Source organism: Hemicordylus capensis, chromosome 12, assembly GCF_027244095.1.
Source record: "Hemicordylus capensis ecotype Gifberg chromosome 12, rHemCap1.1.pri, whole genome shotgun sequence".
NCBI classification, from domain to species: Eukaryota; Metazoa; Chordata; class Lepidosauria; order Squamata; family Cordylidae; genus Hemicordylus; species Hemicordylus capensis.
Window position 1 is genome coordinate 9,430,863 of NC_069668.1, and position 17,034 is coordinate 9,447,896.

General features: G+C 48.5%; 1 protein-coding gene across 3 annotated transcripts in view; it reads right to left on the reverse strand.

Annotated features, from left to right (window-relative positions):
* Positions 1-419: 419 nt before the first annotated feature.
* WSCD1 (WSC domain containing 1) overlaps positions 420-17,034 on the reverse strand; it is a 57,613-nt gene continuing 40,998 nt past the window's right edge. For all 3 annotated transcript variants that reach the window (XM_053275423.1, XM_053275420.1, XM_053275421.1), the window contains exons 6-10: positions 11,771-11,892; positions 7,974-8,145; positions 4,550-4,714; positions 1,802-2,002; positions 420-1,216 (exon numbers count right to left, since the gene is read on the reverse strand). In XM_053275423.1, the coding sequence (XP_053131398.1) occupies positions 864-1,216; positions 1,802-2,002; positions 4,550-4,714; positions 7,974-8,145; positions 11,771-11,892 (1,013 nt within the window). In that variant the 3' untranslated portion in view covers positions 420-863. The remainder of the gene's footprint in view (positions 1,217-1,801; positions 2,003-4,549; positions 4,715-7,973; positions 8,146-11,770; positions 11,893-17,034) is intronic.

Consider the following 17,034-nt stretch of genomic DNA (forward strand, 5'->3'; position numbering starts at 1 on the left):
TCCCTCTGATGGTGCTAAAGCCAGGTCAGAGGGAGGGCAGGAGAAGGAAAGAATGTTTCTGCCCTCACTATGGTGACTTTGGGGTGAGTGAGGGTTTCTGGACAAGGTTGTCAGAGTGTAGGAAGGAGGAGCTACTGCTTCCTCTCAGGGAGAAGAAGAAATAGAAAGAACTATGGGGCAGGGAAGTACCCAGACATATGGAGAGTGGGGAAGTGGGGCTAATGAAAATGGTGAATGGAGGGCAGGCACAGTTTCAGGAAACCTTCCCTTCCATTCATGCCAAAAGAGTTCCTTCAGGAGGGTACAAATTAGCTCAACACATTCTGCTCTACAAATTTTAGAACATGGGGGAAAGCCTTTTAAAAAGGGGGGAAAGGAATAGAGAGAAAAAGGCAAAGAAAATAAGTTTTTCCATTCAATTGCTTAGCTAAAAATATTTATCAGAGTGAGTTTAAAATGACAAAAACGGGGGGGAAACATACACATCTGAACTGCAAAAATTGCTGAAAAAACTCCTAGATACTCTTGAGAAATAATTGCTAGGCAGTTAGGATGAGACAAAGAAACCTTTCCCCCCCATTTCCCAGAATTAGGATTGCACAAAAGTATTAAAAATTTGTAGCCATTTATAGGGAGAAGGACACAGACAGGCAGATGTTAATGGCTTTTGCCTTGGTTTATAACTCCATTTCCATCCTTCATTGCTTGCCATCCGTAGCACTTAGTACTCCTGAAGAGCATCCAAGTCTTGAGAATTTGCATTCATCAGCAGACGGCACACAAAGCTTGCCTTCAGCTGCTATAAAATTCGGGTCTTTTTAATAAGGATTCTTTTTTTAAAATGCAGGGAGCTGGATGAGGCATCATCTGGGCAAATACTCTTGTGGCAGTCCAGTGAAGTTCCTTTCTCTTAAGGCTTTGTCCACCGTCATGATATTTTTATCGATCAAGTCTTTCATTTCTTGTGTGAAAGGCTCAAATCCCTTCTGCCGGCTGCCTGAACGCTTGAAATTCCCATCCTGGTTGTTTTCAACACAAAAGAGACGGTCTTCTGTCACGGTCATGTTCAGGAAAGCCACCATTTCTTTCAGTTTGGGAAGGAGGCTGTGCTTTAAGTCTTCGTAGTGGATGACCAAGAGTTGCTTCCCATATTTGAGCCAGTCGAGAACATGGGAGGCCCACCATGAGGCGTAGCTGGTCACAAACTCCGGCCACTCTGGAAGGGGGGAAAATACAGGAGATGCGATATTGCAGGGAACGTCTCTTGAAGGCACAATTTCATTGTAAGAGAGACAGAGTTTCCATTAGCAGGCAACTCAGATTTCAAGCAATACATTGAAGGACAATAAGTTCCCTCATGCGTCTAACTGAACTGGTCCTAACTTGTTAGTCACAGGCTGCAGCCTTCCCATTTCCCCAACAGTTCTCAGCCTGCTGTTTCCTCAGCACTCCTGGGACAGAACGAACCAGCTGACCACAGGTTTCTCCTCTCCACCAGTACTGTCGCATCTCTGTGTATCTAGTTCCCGCCTGGCTTGATCCCTCTGTTCTGAATTTCCCAGGCTTTTTTCCTTCTTAGGAAATGACCACCCTTCCAGCAGTTGCTCTAATTGAGGCCTCCCTCAAAGCCTTCCCATCACTACAACCCCTGTGTAGACATTTAGGCATTTGGTGATGTCCCTTGACTGAACTGTATAATTTTCGCAAGCTGCCAGTCAAGGTTGACAATGCTGAACCAGACAGCCAAGGATCTGACTCTGCAGCAGGCAGCTTCTTATGTAGCAACAGCTTCTCTGCTTACCTTTACTCTTCCAGTTCCGGTCTGTAGCATATCCAAGGTGGCCAGCACACTTCCGATTGAATTCCGCGATGAGCGATTTGTATGGATTCCGTATCAACAAGATGGCTGAGTCAAACATTTCAATTTCCTTCTTGCCACTCTCATGCGTCTTGACACAAATCGTCCTCCTACTTCTCCAGTGATCTTTTTCCCCTTTAAAACCTGCATGGAGGCAGCGGTGGGGGGGAGGGGCCACAAATATATTGCCATGAGTGTGACCTAGCTTGAGCCCAGCATGTCACCTGATGGAGTCACCAATCAGGGACATGTCACGCTCGAGCCGGGCTCAAAATCAAGCCAGCTAGACAGGTTCGGAGCCTTACTGGTAAAGGAGAATCTGGTGAAAATTCTCCTTTACCGGGGGTGGGGAGGGGGCAGGGAGCTTCCCTAAAGGTCGAGCAGACAAGAATGGGGTAAGCAACTACATATAAGGGCTGCCAGTGGTGGCAGCTTTGGTGGGAGGGAGGGGGCAGCTCCCCCTATGCTCCTGATGTGAGGACATTGGGCGCGCGCGCGCGCACACACACACACACACACAATCATTTTGGGCTAGGCAGGAGCCTAACCCAGGTCAGTGTGGTGGCGGGTCACACGAGCAGAGCCCCCATCAGACTCTGCTTACTCTGCACACACAGGATCGCAGCAGCAGCCAGTAGGCCACAGTGGCAGCAGGCCACAGAGGCCTGCCCAGGAATGGGGGTGGGTGGAGCTACGCTGCCAGCAATTGGCTACGCAGGGGCAGGAGGCAGGGCAAGCCCCAGGCAAGCCATTGCAAGCCTGTGAGCATAGCGAGAGCTGTGCAGAGCAGCACCTTCATGGCACCCCCTTCAGGCCTTCTTCAGCTCAGTTTGGGCCTCTGTGCATGTGTGAAGGCCACTGTGCCTAAGGCAACAGAGACACTGCATTGCACCCAATGTGAATTTTCCTCTTGACATACTTTGAAGCTTGGGCTGTGGCAACAGCTGGAGGAGGGCAAGGCAAGTGCTCATCGAGGCGCCCTCAAGAATTGTGGCAGGCATAGAGCTGAGGCATTTCTGGGCTGGTCTGAGATGCTCTCTCTATGGTTGTGGCAGCAGCCACAGCACAAAACCCAGGTTACAACGGTGGCCAAATCCAGACTTCAAACCTCAGGTTGGAGCAGGGAAACTCACGACAAACCCAAGGTTCAAATTACAGTTCGGGTCACTCTCATGATGGGGGTCACTCATGGTGAAACTGTGGTTTCACGTATTTGGACAGCCATGACATGGAACCTCTGCACCCTTCACCTCCAGTTTGGTGTTACGCTCGAAGGCAGCCTCACTGGGTGACCTTGAGATGCTCACTCTCTGTCAGCCTAACCTACTTTCCAGGATTGTTTTGAGAATAAAAGATGGAACCCTGTGTGGCCATGTTCCATGGGGAAGGGGTGGGGCAGAAATATAATATCCATTAACTGGCTCTCAGGGTGTCTCAATTGGCGCTTTGGAGAACTGGCACAAGAATAAAGGGATAATTTCCTATCCTATGACCTCAGTCCTGCCTAGCTGCTTTCTGACTAGGAATGTTGGGCTTGGAATTCCCATGGCATGTCTCCAAGGAACATAGGAGCACAGGAAGCGGCCTCCTACTGAGTCAGACCCTTGGTCCATCTAGCTCATTATTGTCTACCCAGACTGGCAGCAGCTTCTCCAAGGTTGCAAGATCGGTCTCTTTCAGCCCTACCTTGGAGATGTCACCAGGGAGGGAACGTGGGACATTCTTCATGCAAAGCAGATGCGCTGGGGAATGTACTAAAATGAATGACAGGGAATGCCCACTGAAAAGCCCTGGTTCCCTCCAAAGGGCCATAGGGATGCATGGAATTTCCAAATGAATTTGCAATTTTATCATTCATTCATTTTCTATACCGCCCTTCCAAAATGGTTCAGGGCAGTTTACAATTAAAACAAAACAATTAAAATCAATTAACAGTTAGAACAGAGATGATAAAAGGCTATAAAACAGCAGCAATTAAACAATCAGAACAGTTTAAAAACCCTGAAAAACCAGGTTACAACATTCAAACAATTTACAGCTATTTAAAAACCCTGGAAGGCCAGGCCAAACAGATTGGTTTTGAGGGCTCTCCTGAAAGCCAATAAAGAATTCAAATTACGGATTTCTACAAGGAGTGCATTCCACAGTCCAGGAGCAGCTACAGAGAAGGCCCACCTCTGAGTTGCCACCAGACGTACTGGTGGTAACCAGAGACGGACCTCTTCAGATGACCGTAACGTGTGGTGGGGATCATACAGAAGAAGGGGCTCAGTTTTGGAATTTCCAAAATGCCATTCAGAAATTCAATGCATTCCATTGCCATTTGGAAGGAGGAACATAGGAAGCTGCCTTCTGCCGAGTCAAGCCCTTGGTCCATCTAGATAAGTATTGTCTTCACAGACTGGCAGCAGCTTCCCCAAGGTTGCAGGCAGGCGTCTCTCTCAGCCCTATCTTGGAGAAGCTGCCAGGGAGGGGACTTGGAACTTTCTGCTTGCAAGCATGAAGATGCTCTTCCCAGAGCGGCCCCCTTATCCCCTGAGGGGAATATCTTACAGTGCTCACACATGTAGTCTCCCATCCAAATGAAAACCAGGGTGGACCCAGCAAAGGGGACAATTCATGCTTGGGACCACAAGGCCAGCTCTCCTCCCAGTGAGCAGGGAACTACTCCAGAGAGATCTGGAGCCATACCTTTATTGTACAGGGTCCCATCGAAATAGTAGCTTCCCGTGTAGATTCCTGTCGCGTGTTCAATTAAGTGGCGAGCCCAGGTATTTCCAGCGCCAGGGAAGCTGGACAGAGCAACAAACGCTTTCGATTTGGTGGGGAGGAAGATCCGGTCCGTGCACCGAGTGTCTGCAACCAGATCAAGAAGAGCTCTGAAAACACATGGAACGACACACAGTAATCGCAAAAGCAGTGCAGGCTGCTCACACTTCTGCTCTGATGCATCAGAGAGGCGATCTAGTACTTAAACTAAATAAAAGTGTGCTCTTGTTGCAGAAATCAATATACCCGCTTTGCTCCCACAAACATTCTCAGGGTGGTTTGCATTGCGAAAGGGAATGAGAAGAAGATTCCATGTTCCAAAGGAACTCGCAGTCTATAAAGCAAGTCAGGGGAGAACCAGCCACAGCCACAAAGAGGGACACTCAGTGGGAGAAGGAGGGAGAGAAAATTGGCATGGTAGATGGATCCATCATACACTGGGGCCATTTGTATGACCAGCCCTCCTTGGCTAGGGCAGGTTGTGTGGAGTGCCGTGATCGGGACCAAGCCTGGAGCCTCTAGAATGGCTGCAATGCATCATGTGAATAGCACCATGCATTGTGGGCTATCTGGAGGGCTTCTCCGCCCTCTTTCTCGCTGCACCACTCTCTGATCTTGCCTTCGCCCCCACCTTCCCCAGCCCAAGCAGCATCGGACGTGTGAACAATCCTACTATATTTATATCTCTCTGTACCAGGCCTGCTCAACGTAGGCCCCCCAGCTATTTGGGGACTACCACTCCCACAATCCCCAGCCACAGTGGCCAATAACCAGGGGTTCTGGGAGTTGTAGGCAAAAGGGACGAAGTTGAGCAGCCCTGGTCTATACTATATTGTTCTATGTGAAATTAGTTAATTATTATCATCATTATTTATTGATTGCACAGGTGTGATTGACTGGTTTGTTTTATCAAGACATCGAGTCCTTCCCAAGGACCTAAGATGCCAGAATTTTGTTATCAATATTGTTGTCATTGTTGTTGTTGCTGCTGCTGTTGTTGTTATTTACATTTATATCCCGCTCTTCCTCCAAGGAGCTCAGAGCTCATGGTTATTTTTATCCTCACAGCAACCCTGTGAGGCTGAGAGATACACAACTGGCCCCGAGTTACCCAATGAGTTCCATGGTTGAACGGGGATTCAAACCCAGGTCTTCCCTAACACTAATGGTTAGTCCAACACTAACCATTCATTCATTCCATTTCTATACCTGCCCTTCCAAAAATGGCTCAGGGTGGTTTACATTAGTGTGCTTGTGTGTCAAGGCTTGTTTCAATTACACATTCCAATTGAAACGCATGAGCCTTGACACACAATCACACTAACACAGGTTAGTAGCAGGCTAACCCAGCTTAGCAGGTCATATGAATGGAGAGCAAGCTCCCACCCCCAGGTTTGCCCACACAAGGAAACCCTGAAATGAAACTCTGGCCTTCACCATGTTTAGTGCTCTGCAGGGTTCCCAGAGCCCAGGCTTAGGGGTTATGTGGCCGCTTACAGCTCCATTCTTGGGCTTTGCCTGGTGGTCTCTGGGCTTTGGAGGGAGCCCCGCCACTGGAGGGGCTGTGCCATGAAGGTGCTGCTCTGCACAGCTCTCGCTATGCTCACAGGCTTGCAATGGCTTGCCTGGGGCTTGCCCTGCCTCCTGCCCCTGCGTAGCCAATTGCTGGCAGCGTAGCTCCACCCACCCCCATTCCTGGGCAGGCCTCTGTGGCCTGCTGCCACTGTGGCCTACCGGCTGCTGCTGCAATCCTGTGTGTGCAGAGTAAGCAGAGTCTGATGGGGGCTCTGCTCGTGTGACCCGCCACCACACTGACCTGGGTTAGGCTCCTGCCTAGCCCAAAATGAGTGTGTGTTTGTGTGTGTGTGTGTGTGTGTGTGTGTGTGCGCGCGCGTGCCCAATGTCCTCACATCAGGAGCATAGCAAAGTGGGAGCAATTGCCCTGGGGGCAATATTTAAAGATAGCCCCCTCCCCAGCCCACCACCGACCTGATGGCCTGCTTCACCATAGTTGCTTGTCCAGTTGGCTGCATTGTAGCCGCTCAGCTACCGGCCACCCTTTTTGTGTCAACCTGTCGCCTACTTGCTTCGTCCCAATGTGGTCTGATGGCATCACCGGAACATAGAAACATAGGGAGCTGCCTTCTGCCATTGTCCTTCTAGCTCAGTATTGTCTACCCAGGCTGGCAGCGGCTTCTCCCAAGTTGCAGGCAGGGGTCTCTTTCAGCCCTATCTTGGAGATGCTGCCAGGGAGGGAACTATGAACCTTCTGCATGCAAGCTGGTAGATGCTCTTCCCAGAGCAACCCCATCCCCTGAGGAGAATAACTGACACTGCTCACACATGTAGTCTCCCATCCAAGTGTAAACCAGGATGGACCCTGCTTAGCAAAGGGGACAATCCATGCTCGCTACCACAAGACCAGCTCTCCTCAGGGGCTGGGTGGCCACCAGTGAGAATGGGTCTGCCTTACAGGGGCTGCTCTGTACTAGCTGCGATCAGGAGGGGAACTGAGCTTGTGGTAGAGATCACTTGCCCCCTTAGCTAAGCAGGGTCTGCCTTGGTTGCGTTTGAATGGGAGACCATGTGTGAGCCCTGTAAGATATTCCCCTCAGGGGATGAGGCCTCTCTGGGAAGAGCTAGAGCATCATGCAGAAGGTTCCCAGTTCCCTCCCTGGCAGCATCTCCAAGAGAGGTCTGAGAGATACTCCTGTCTGCTACTGTGGAGAAGCCGCTGCCAGTCTGGGTAGGCAATACTGAGCTAGATGGACCAAGGGTCTGACTCAGTAGAAGGCAGCTTCCTCTGTTCTTATGTTCCTAGGGCAATTCTGCCTGGCCTGATGGCATCAGAAAGCAGCTGGCAGAGTGCCCGATGCAGATGGCGGGTGTGGGGAAGACAGCCAGCACGCTCCAGAGATCCATGGCCCCAGGCGTAAACCCCCCTCCCCCGCCCCATGCTCAGATGTACCAGTACACCTACTGCTCATCTTAAATGGTTTTGGGGGAGCACAGAACAACCTTGAGTTATTTCAGTATTCTTATTTGCTTTCTTTCCTTTTTTTTCTTTTTTCTTTTTCTTTTCTTTTTCTTTCTTTTCTTTTTCTTTTTTTGCTTTTCCTCGAAACTCCTCAGGCTTTCCTCTGCAGGAGGAACCTCAAAGGGTCGAATGAAGGGTGATGCGGTGGTCAGCCAGATTGTTCCCAGAAGCATGGTAAGAAGGTAAGAGCAACTGATATGTTTCTCTGTATATAAATATCAGTAGTAGTAGTAGTAGTAGTAGTAAAAGTCCACATCTGGGACCCCAAAGCACATGGCTAGTGGCAGAATCCCTGCCACAATCTCCTACCTTGGACTGGAGTTTGGTAGACCGAGCGATAGTCCTCCTTAATTGGCACTTGGGGGCTGCTGCTCACATTCGTCCTGCAGAGCGCCCGGTCAGAGCTGTTGTGCAACCGGAACCGAGCTGTGGGGAACCCACAGTGGCACTCCAATCCCCCAATCACCGCTAAGGGGAATTCCTAGTAAAGAAGAAAGGATGGGGAGCAGTGGAGACATTAACATCCAAGCCACCAGCAAACTGCAGAACCTTTGAACTAGAACTAAATTTGAAGATTTGTATATGGGGCGAAATAGAAATGTACCAAATAAATAAATAAACTGAGGCTGAACCGCATGTTCTCTCCTGAGATGAGGTGTGCACAAAACCAATTTGCCCGGTTCAGTTCAGATCTGAACCGGATTCAAAAGGGACCGGGCATGTTCGGTTTTGTCCCCTCAAACAGGGGGCCCAGCTCGCCTCAAATTAGAACCGGTTCAGGCCCAGTTTGAGGATGGTGAACATCGTTAAAATTTGCTTTTAAAACAAACTTACCACCATCAAGAGCTTCAGCGGCCTCAGGGGCTGCTGCAGGGGCCACATGGAGGAGGGGGTATCCAGCAGCTCACCCTTCCCTAGTCAGCCTCCCTCCGAGTCTCCCTGGGCCAGTTTGGCCCATTCGGGCCCTTTTTAGCCACCATGCATATGCACGAGCCACTTCTGTGGCCTGGTTCGTGACCTGGTCACACAAAGGGCCCGTGCGCATGTGCAGCGGCCAAAAAATGGCCCAAACAGGGCTGAAACAGCCCTGAAATGGGCCAAACCAGCCTGGGGAGACTCGGGGGGAGGCCAGCAGGGGAAGGGGGACCGCTAGAAGACCACCACCCCCCATGGTTGCCTCAGCACTCACCAAGGCCCTCAGTGGTGGTAAGTCTATCTTTTTTCAAAACAAATTCTAACAATGCTCACCACCCTCAAACTGAGAAATTCAGTCCAACCTTGAACGGAACTGGACCCAATATTGTTGGTGGGTTAGATTGTTGACTTGTTATCTTTTTAATTGTTATTTATATATTTATTTTTATTGTATCCCCCGCCCTTGTGCTGGTCACAGACCATAATAAACTTTGAACTGAACTGAACTGACCCAGTTCAGTCCGAGGTTGATCCCTCGAGCCAAGCTGGTTCGAGTGCCGTTTTGCACATCCCTGTCCTGAGAACCGTTGGCTTAAAATAGAGACTAGCCAAAAGAGATGAATCTCTTCCATCTCTGTGGAAAGAGATGAAAGACTAACCTGCCCATCTGACTTGGTGAAAAGGATGAAGCTGCCTTCTACTGAGTAAGACCCTAGCTCAGACTGGTCTACTCTGACTGCCAGGCAGCTCTCCAGGTTTTCTTTCCCAGTCCTTCCTGGAGATGCTGCCAGGATTGAACCTGGGACCTTCTGCATGCCAAGCAGAGGCTCTTCCACTGAGCGACAGCCAAGTCCATGGGGCGGGGTGGTGGTGGGGTCCTCTGGATTGTCTGGATCCAATATGTGGTAAGATCCAGTGCCATCCCTAATTCCTCACTTCACTGCATGCCAGCAGGGTTCATCCAGGACTCTAAAGGTTAATACAAGCTCTTTCCACAGCAATGAGAAATGTACATGACACCTTTATTTGCTAGCCATCTTTGTTCAGGGAACATTTCCCCCAATGTGATATCTTCAAAACAGCTTATTCCCCACCCGCTCAGGCTGCCAGCCGAAACATTTCCATGCAAGTCAAACATCCAAATAAATACAAGGTTTCAGCCATTGATTGAGAGTATATGACTTAATAAAAGTGTGCTCTCCCTTTTCAGTAATGTCATTGACTTTAATTTGTTGGCAATTGTTATATATCAAAGGAAGCTTTTTCTCATTTTACTGACAGAACTGTTTTGTTTCGTTAAGCATATTACGCTGTCACAGCTCTGCACATTTTTATGAAATGGTTGGAGAATTTCCGATAATGTGGCTTCATTTGCAGTACTGCAATTTCAGCACACTGAAAAGGCAGAGAGCAATTTTGAGACCCTCGGGAGGATTTCTTAGAATTTGTTTCCGTAAAAATCACACACACCAAAGCATCGTCCTTTTGTTTGAGGCCTTGAGAGGGGTGGGGAAGAATGAAAGAGAGGGGTTTTCTCAAATGGGGGCAGAAGACAGGCTAAGTTGGTCACGTGTCATGGATCTCAGTGGTGTTTACTGCAGACTTACTTCGCCTGGATCCTGCCCATTGATCTCGAAACACACACTACTCGGAGAAGGAGGCATCTTAGCTATGCCCACTATAATTTTTTAAAGGTCTTCTTCCTTAAGAACATAAGAACAGCCCTGTCCCTCCTGTGATTGCTCCCCCACATCTAATATCTAGAGGAATCTTGCCTCTTAAGTGGGAGGTGGCCTATGGCTATCAATGACTAGTAGCCATTGATGGACCTGTCCTCCATGGATTTATCTAAGCTCTTCTTAAAGCCCATCCAAGCTGGTGGCTGTCACCACATCTTGTGGCAGAGACTTCCGTAGGTTGATTATGCATTGTGTGAAAAAGTACTTCTTTTTGCCGCTCCTAAATTTCTTGGCCATCTGTTTCATGGGATGACCCCTGGTTCTAGTGTTGCGGAAAAGGGAGAAAATTTTCTGTCAACTTTCTCCACACCTTACATGATTTTATAGACCTCAATCATGTCTCCCCTCAGTGGTCTTTTTCCTTTCCTTGGTGTCAAATAAAAGTCAAAATGGCAGAACCTAGATTTGTTTTCTGGACCTTCTTAGATTCAAAAAGTATGTAATTGGAAACCAAATTAATTAAGCTCATTACTATCTACACTAGTTTCCCCAGCCCTACTGGGCAGTGCTGCTAGGAACTGCAATTGGGACCTTCTGTATGCAGAGGGGGGGCTCTTCCATTGAGCAAGGGTCCTGCTTAAAAGGATCTCCTATGAGCAATTGAACCTACCTCTGCTGAGTCAGACCCTCGGTCCATCTAGCTCAGTATTGTCCACACTGACTGGCAGCAGCCCTCTGGATGAGAGGGCCTTTCCCAGCCCTACCTGGAGATGCTGCCAGAAACTGAACTTTGGGTCTTCTGCAGCAGAACAGGTGTTGTGCTGCAGAGCTATGGCCACATCCTCAGGGAAAGCATTTCCAAACTTGTCTGGTTTGGTCCTGAGGTCCTTCTAAGTGGCAATCCCGGGGGCTGAATTTTGCGTATGTGACGTGTGAGGACAGCCATGTCCTCTATCAAGTTCCTGGGGAGCAGCAGAGGGGGACGCCTATTGCTGTCCAACTCTGCTTGAGAGCTCCCTTGACACAGCTAGTGGGCATAACAACAACAACAACAACAACTTTATTTATTGGCTGCCTCATAACAATTGTTCTCTGGACAAGTCAAAGAAAAAACAACAATGGAATAAAACAGGATGGTGTGCTAGATTGACTTTTGACTTGATTCAGTATTGTGGGGTTGTCAACCTTGAGTCCTCAGATGATGTTGGACTACAACTCTCATTATCCCCATCCACAATGGTGAGTTGTGATATTCCATCAGCCTTGCTGGGGATTATGGATGTTATAGTCCTATAACATCTGGGGATTCAAGGTTGAGAGACACCCTTCAATATGTCTCTTCATCATCTTTACATCTGTATGGATTTGCCATTCCAGGAACTCAAAACTGAGGGTCATCCTTCTTCAAGATGGGGTTCCAGAAACACTAAGAACTTTTTCTTTGCTTGCATGATATTCAAGGAAGGAAGGAAGGAAGAGAGAGAGAGAAAGAGAGAAAGAAATTGTTCTTACTTTCCTGGAGCAAAATTCGGAGCACATCTCCACCGTCAAATTGGAGTGTATCAAAGAGGCTGGCAGGGTGTTTGTTAAATTTTCTGGCACTCGAAAGCATCCTCTATAGATAATATTTTGCCCTGCGGGGAGAGGAAATAAGTTTCTCATGAGAAAACAGCAGCTGCAGTAGCCTCTCACTATCACAGGGAATAATATTAGTTTCGGATTCTAAAATAAATATACAGATATATATAAATTCAGCACTTTGGAAGTAATCATCGGCATTGAGATCGACACTGAGAAAATATTGCTTCGGTTCCTGCCAAGTTGAAAGGGACACCCAGCTTCTAGCAGAGCCCTGCCTATTAGGGAGTGGGAGTGCACAGCCGTGTGGAAATTAAATTCCACCAGTGGAGGGCAACGCTATTGTTTGCACAAGCTGCTTTTCTTTTGAAGATTCCCACCCAGCCCTCCCAACTTTCCTCTGCAAGGCTTTGAAAGCTGTGATAAAAATCTACAAAGCTTCTCATTATCTGCACCAGGAAAGAAATGGAATTTCAATGAGTTGAGAAACACCTTCAGGGAGCCTCATTTCTCTCTCTGTGTGTGTGTGTGTGTGTTTATCCACAACACTTCTTCATTTTCATTCTTCTCTGAGCCAGGGAGATTATTGCAGCCTTCAAGAGCTCAAATAGATTTCTTTTGTGTGCACCAAAGAGACAAGAACCTACACATTCAGACATGGCCTCGTAGAATGGGAGGAGCTGAGAACAACCCAGAGATCATCCAAACTGTCTTTAATAGAAATGTGAAGGCCCAGGAAAAAAACAGAAGAATTCAGAGTGGAAGCTGCAGTTTTTTCTGTGTTGCTTTTTTCGGGACGGAGGGGGGAATGAAAAATTGAAGGGGGAAAGTGGATTATGAAATATTTTCTTTTGGAATTATGAGTAAATAATTGAAGAAAAGATGTTTCTTTCCTTCATATAAGGAAAGGTGCTCTGGACTTCACTCTCCCAATCTTCAGATCCCACCATCTTCTTGTGAAAGGAATTGGTCTATATTTAGAAATATACCAGATCAAGCAATAAAGGAACATGGAGAAAAGCGTGTCTCAATCCAGGCAATTCAGTTTTCATAAGTCATTACAATGATAAAGATGAAGGATCGGAAGAAGTATGTATAGTGACACTACTTCTAAATGTAATACACCAAAAATGATCAATGTTGCGAGCAAAGCAGGTTATGCATAATAAATGCTCCTAAAGAAACAGTGTGACTTCAGACCCATAAAGGGAGCTAGAAAAAAAAGTATTGCATATATTTCAATTTCCCCCAGGGTGGGGGGGAAATGTTTTCCTTCCTGACCTCAAAATTTTTGGAAATTTTATATTTCTATTTATTATTTATTTAACATCTTAGTGTACTGCCCTCTACCAAAGTCTCTAGACTGTTTACAGCAATAAAACCAACCAAGAAATTTTAATAATTAAAATATCCAATTAAAATAGCCATAAAAACTACCAAATAGCTAAATAGCTTGGCTGAAGAGATGTGTCTTGGGTTGTTTCCGAGAAGCCAACAGGAATGGAGCAGCTCTAATCTCAGCAGGAAGTGCGTCCCCCACGTTCTGGGGCCACGACAGAGAAGGCTCACCTTTGAGTCACCACCAGTCGAGTCGGCGGCACCCTCAGACGAACCTCCCCTGAAGAGCTTAATAGGCAGCGGGGTCCGTAATGAAGAAGGCGTTCTCATAAATACCCTGGGCCCAAGCCCTTAAGGGCTTTATAGATAATAACCAGCACTTTGTATTTTGCCCAGAAACCTATTGGTAACCAGTGTAGTTCTTTTAAACCCAGAATGATACGGTCTCTTCGGGTCATCCCGGAGTCCAATCTGGCAGCAGCATTCTGCACCAATTGCAGTTTCCGAACGACATACAAAAGCAGCCCCACGCAGAGTGCATTGCAGTAGTCAAACCTGACTGAAGGTCACTCTCTTCCAGGAAAGTCTTTAAGGCATATTTGAATTGAACGTTCTTTTTATTGCTTTATGTGTTAGCTCCTCTGAGTTTGCATGAGATTGGCATAGATGTAGAAAAGAACTTATTTCCCCACCATCACCCCAAAAAATCAGGAGCGAGGGCAGTTCCAGTATGACATCCCATTGCAGAATCAGTCACTTTTATCTATCTATCTATCTATCTATCTATCTATCTATCTATCTATCTATCTATTTATCTATCTATCGTATTGTATACCGCCGGATATGTACACTAGATGTTGTACTTTGATCTCTAGCTACTTCTGGTCTTGTGGTAGCAAGCATGACGTATCCCCTTAGCTAAGCCGGGTCCACCCCAGTTGCACATGAATGGGAGACTTCATGTGTGAGCACTGTCAGATATTCCCCTCAGGGGATGGAGCCGCTCTGGGGAGAGCATCTAGGTTCCAAGTTCCCTTCCTGGCAGCATCTCCAAGAGAGGGCTGAGTAGGGATGTGCATAAAACCGGTTCTCCCAGTTCGGTTCGGGTCCGAACCGGGTCCGGACCGGACCGGGGTGGTTCGGTTTTGGTTTTGCCAGACCACCCCCACGGTCCGGTTCGGTTTCGAACCGGTTCGGATCCGAACCGAACCGGTTCGGATCACAAAAAGTGGCTGGTTTTGAAGGAGACATTGTGTTCTACCTGCCACCCAAATTTCAAGTCGATTGGACCTTCCTCTGATTTTTTACAAATTTTTTTCAAAAAATAAATTTTTGCCCATAACTCACAATGTGGAGCCCTTAGGGGCAAAAAAGCTGGGGTGGGTGGTAGCCACCCATGGGTGTCCTCCACCCCAAAAATCCCAAGGCAATTGGTGGCTCCTAGTATTATTGGTGAATTTCTGAAGAAAATTTTTTTTCCCATTGGCTAGAATGGGGGTTCGGGGCTGCCCCAGACCCACCTCTGTGGGGTGGCAGCACCCCCAAAGTGGGTCCGGGGCCATGGCAAAAATGCCCTCAGTCCCCCCCAGCAATCCCCGTAGAGATAGGAGTGATGGTTCTGTTGTTTTTCTGAGGTATTCTGAGTGTAGATTCTATGATAGCTTATGAGATTTCCAATGAGACACCATGAATCCACTCTCATTTGCTATCACAGAATCCACACTCACTCAGAACACCTCAGAAAAACAACAGAACCATCACTCCTATCTCTACGGGGATTGCTGGGAGGGACTGAGGGCATTTTTGCCATGGCCCCGGACCCACTTTGGCGGTGCTGCCACCCCACAGAGGCGGGTCTGGGGCAGCCCCGAACCCCCATTCTAGCCAATGGAAAAAAATTTTTTCTTCAGAAATTCACCAATAATACTAGGAGCAACCCAACAATTGCCACCCCATCTTTTTGGCCCCTCTCTCTGGGCGCCCTAACACGTAACACCTAGTCAGTCCATCTTAATGCCTACCTACTACCACCACTCCTATCCAAGCAAGTAAGAGGAGGACACTCAGAGAGACAACACCCACTCTCTGATCTAACAAAAAGGCCACTGCTGTGCTGCCTGCCAGCACAGCAGCAGCAGCGGAGCAGCACACTAAGCACAAGAGCAGCACACACAGAGAAGAAGCAGGAGGCGGAGCAGCAGAGCAGCAGACCTGCCGCTCTGCATGATGGGTGACGTGATGCCCAAAGGAACCACCGCCTCACTCAGTGCCTGCCACTGACTAGGCCCGACAGACAGAAGCCAGCCAACCTGCTCTGCTCTGCTCTGATGCTCCCCATGGATGATGCACACACACCCTACATCTGCATCCCAATGACCAGACCAGACCAGACCAAGTGCGCAGAGTCAGCACAGGCCAGCAGCCACCAGCCCAGCAACAACAACAGCTACTACTGCTACCACCACAACCAGTGTTGCCGCTACAATAACATTCCCAGTCCAGTCACGCGCGCCACAGCCTGAGCCTAGCACACAGCCAACAGCTGCTGCCAGCCAGTGCCTGGCAAGCCCAGCCAACATGAGGAGGAGAGAGCTAACAAGTAGACGGCGCACGCACATCACCAACCCATCACGACGGCGCAACTGCAAGGGGAGAGGGCACAATTACAGGCAGGAGGAGGAGGAGGAGGAGGAGGAGGAGGAGGCGGGCGAGGCAATCCTAGCACAGATTTGAAAGTTTAAAATCCACCAGGACATCTTCTAGAATCTAGACTTCTGTTTTTTCTACCACCAGCTGTAGTGTCTAGTTAGTCAGTGTGCTGTGCAGCTGAGCTGAGCTGAGCTGAGCTGCATGTGAGGAAGGGTGATTGTAGCTAGTTCTTTAGTTTCAGCAGACTGAGCATTGAGCATGGGCAGTGGCCTTGGGAAGCAACACAATTACACGACACTCACCTGCTGCTGCTGGTTCTAGAAGTTGCCTCTTCTCGTCTTCACCTCTTCGTGTGTGTGTGTGTGTGTGTGCAGTGAGTGCATGCCTTTTGCCTTGCTGGAAAGAAATGCTTCTCTGGTCCACCACCACATATCTGCTCAAGGACACAGAGGCCCAAGGCAGAGGTGGTGGCACCAGTGTGAGTGCATGTGTGCTGGTGGTGTTTGCCACCACAGGTGTTTTGTGTGTGTATGTGTGCGCTGCTAGCTAGGAGGGGGGAGGGAGGCAGGGAGGGAGGCTGGGAGGCAGGGGGGAGGAAAGGGGAGGGGGAGAGGGATGTAGAGGGGATTGAAGGGGGGAGGGTCCGGCTCAGAGTTGGTCAGCCACATATTTGTGCACACACGTGCTCACGTGTGTGCTTCGGTGGGAGAGACCAGACTCTCATCATCTGCCAGACCGGGGTTGGGGGCAGGTGAGGCGGTGGTGGGCTGGAAGGGAGGGAGGATGGAAGGTGGTGAAGAGGAAGGGGAGAGGATGAGAGGGGAAGGATGGAGGGAGGCATGGGGGGGAGGAAAAAAAACATGTAGACAGACACACACCACACTACACACAGAAAGCATCCACACACAGAGACAGTGTTAGGCATCCATTCACACAGACAGACAGACAGACAGACAGACACACAACAGGAAGAGACAGACTGAGCCTGCACCACACACACACACACAGACCCAATTCCCCCCCTGCACAGTTATCAATCAATATGTTGTGTTGGCAGCCAGTTCATTGCTATTCTGATGGTTTTGGGTTTTTTGCCATCAGCCAACATCAACAGTGACCACAATCAAGATGAACATAAGATGATAATAATTCATTCGTTTCATTTCAAAAAATCACCCAATCATCTTCTCCATGTAAACCAAGCCCCCCAC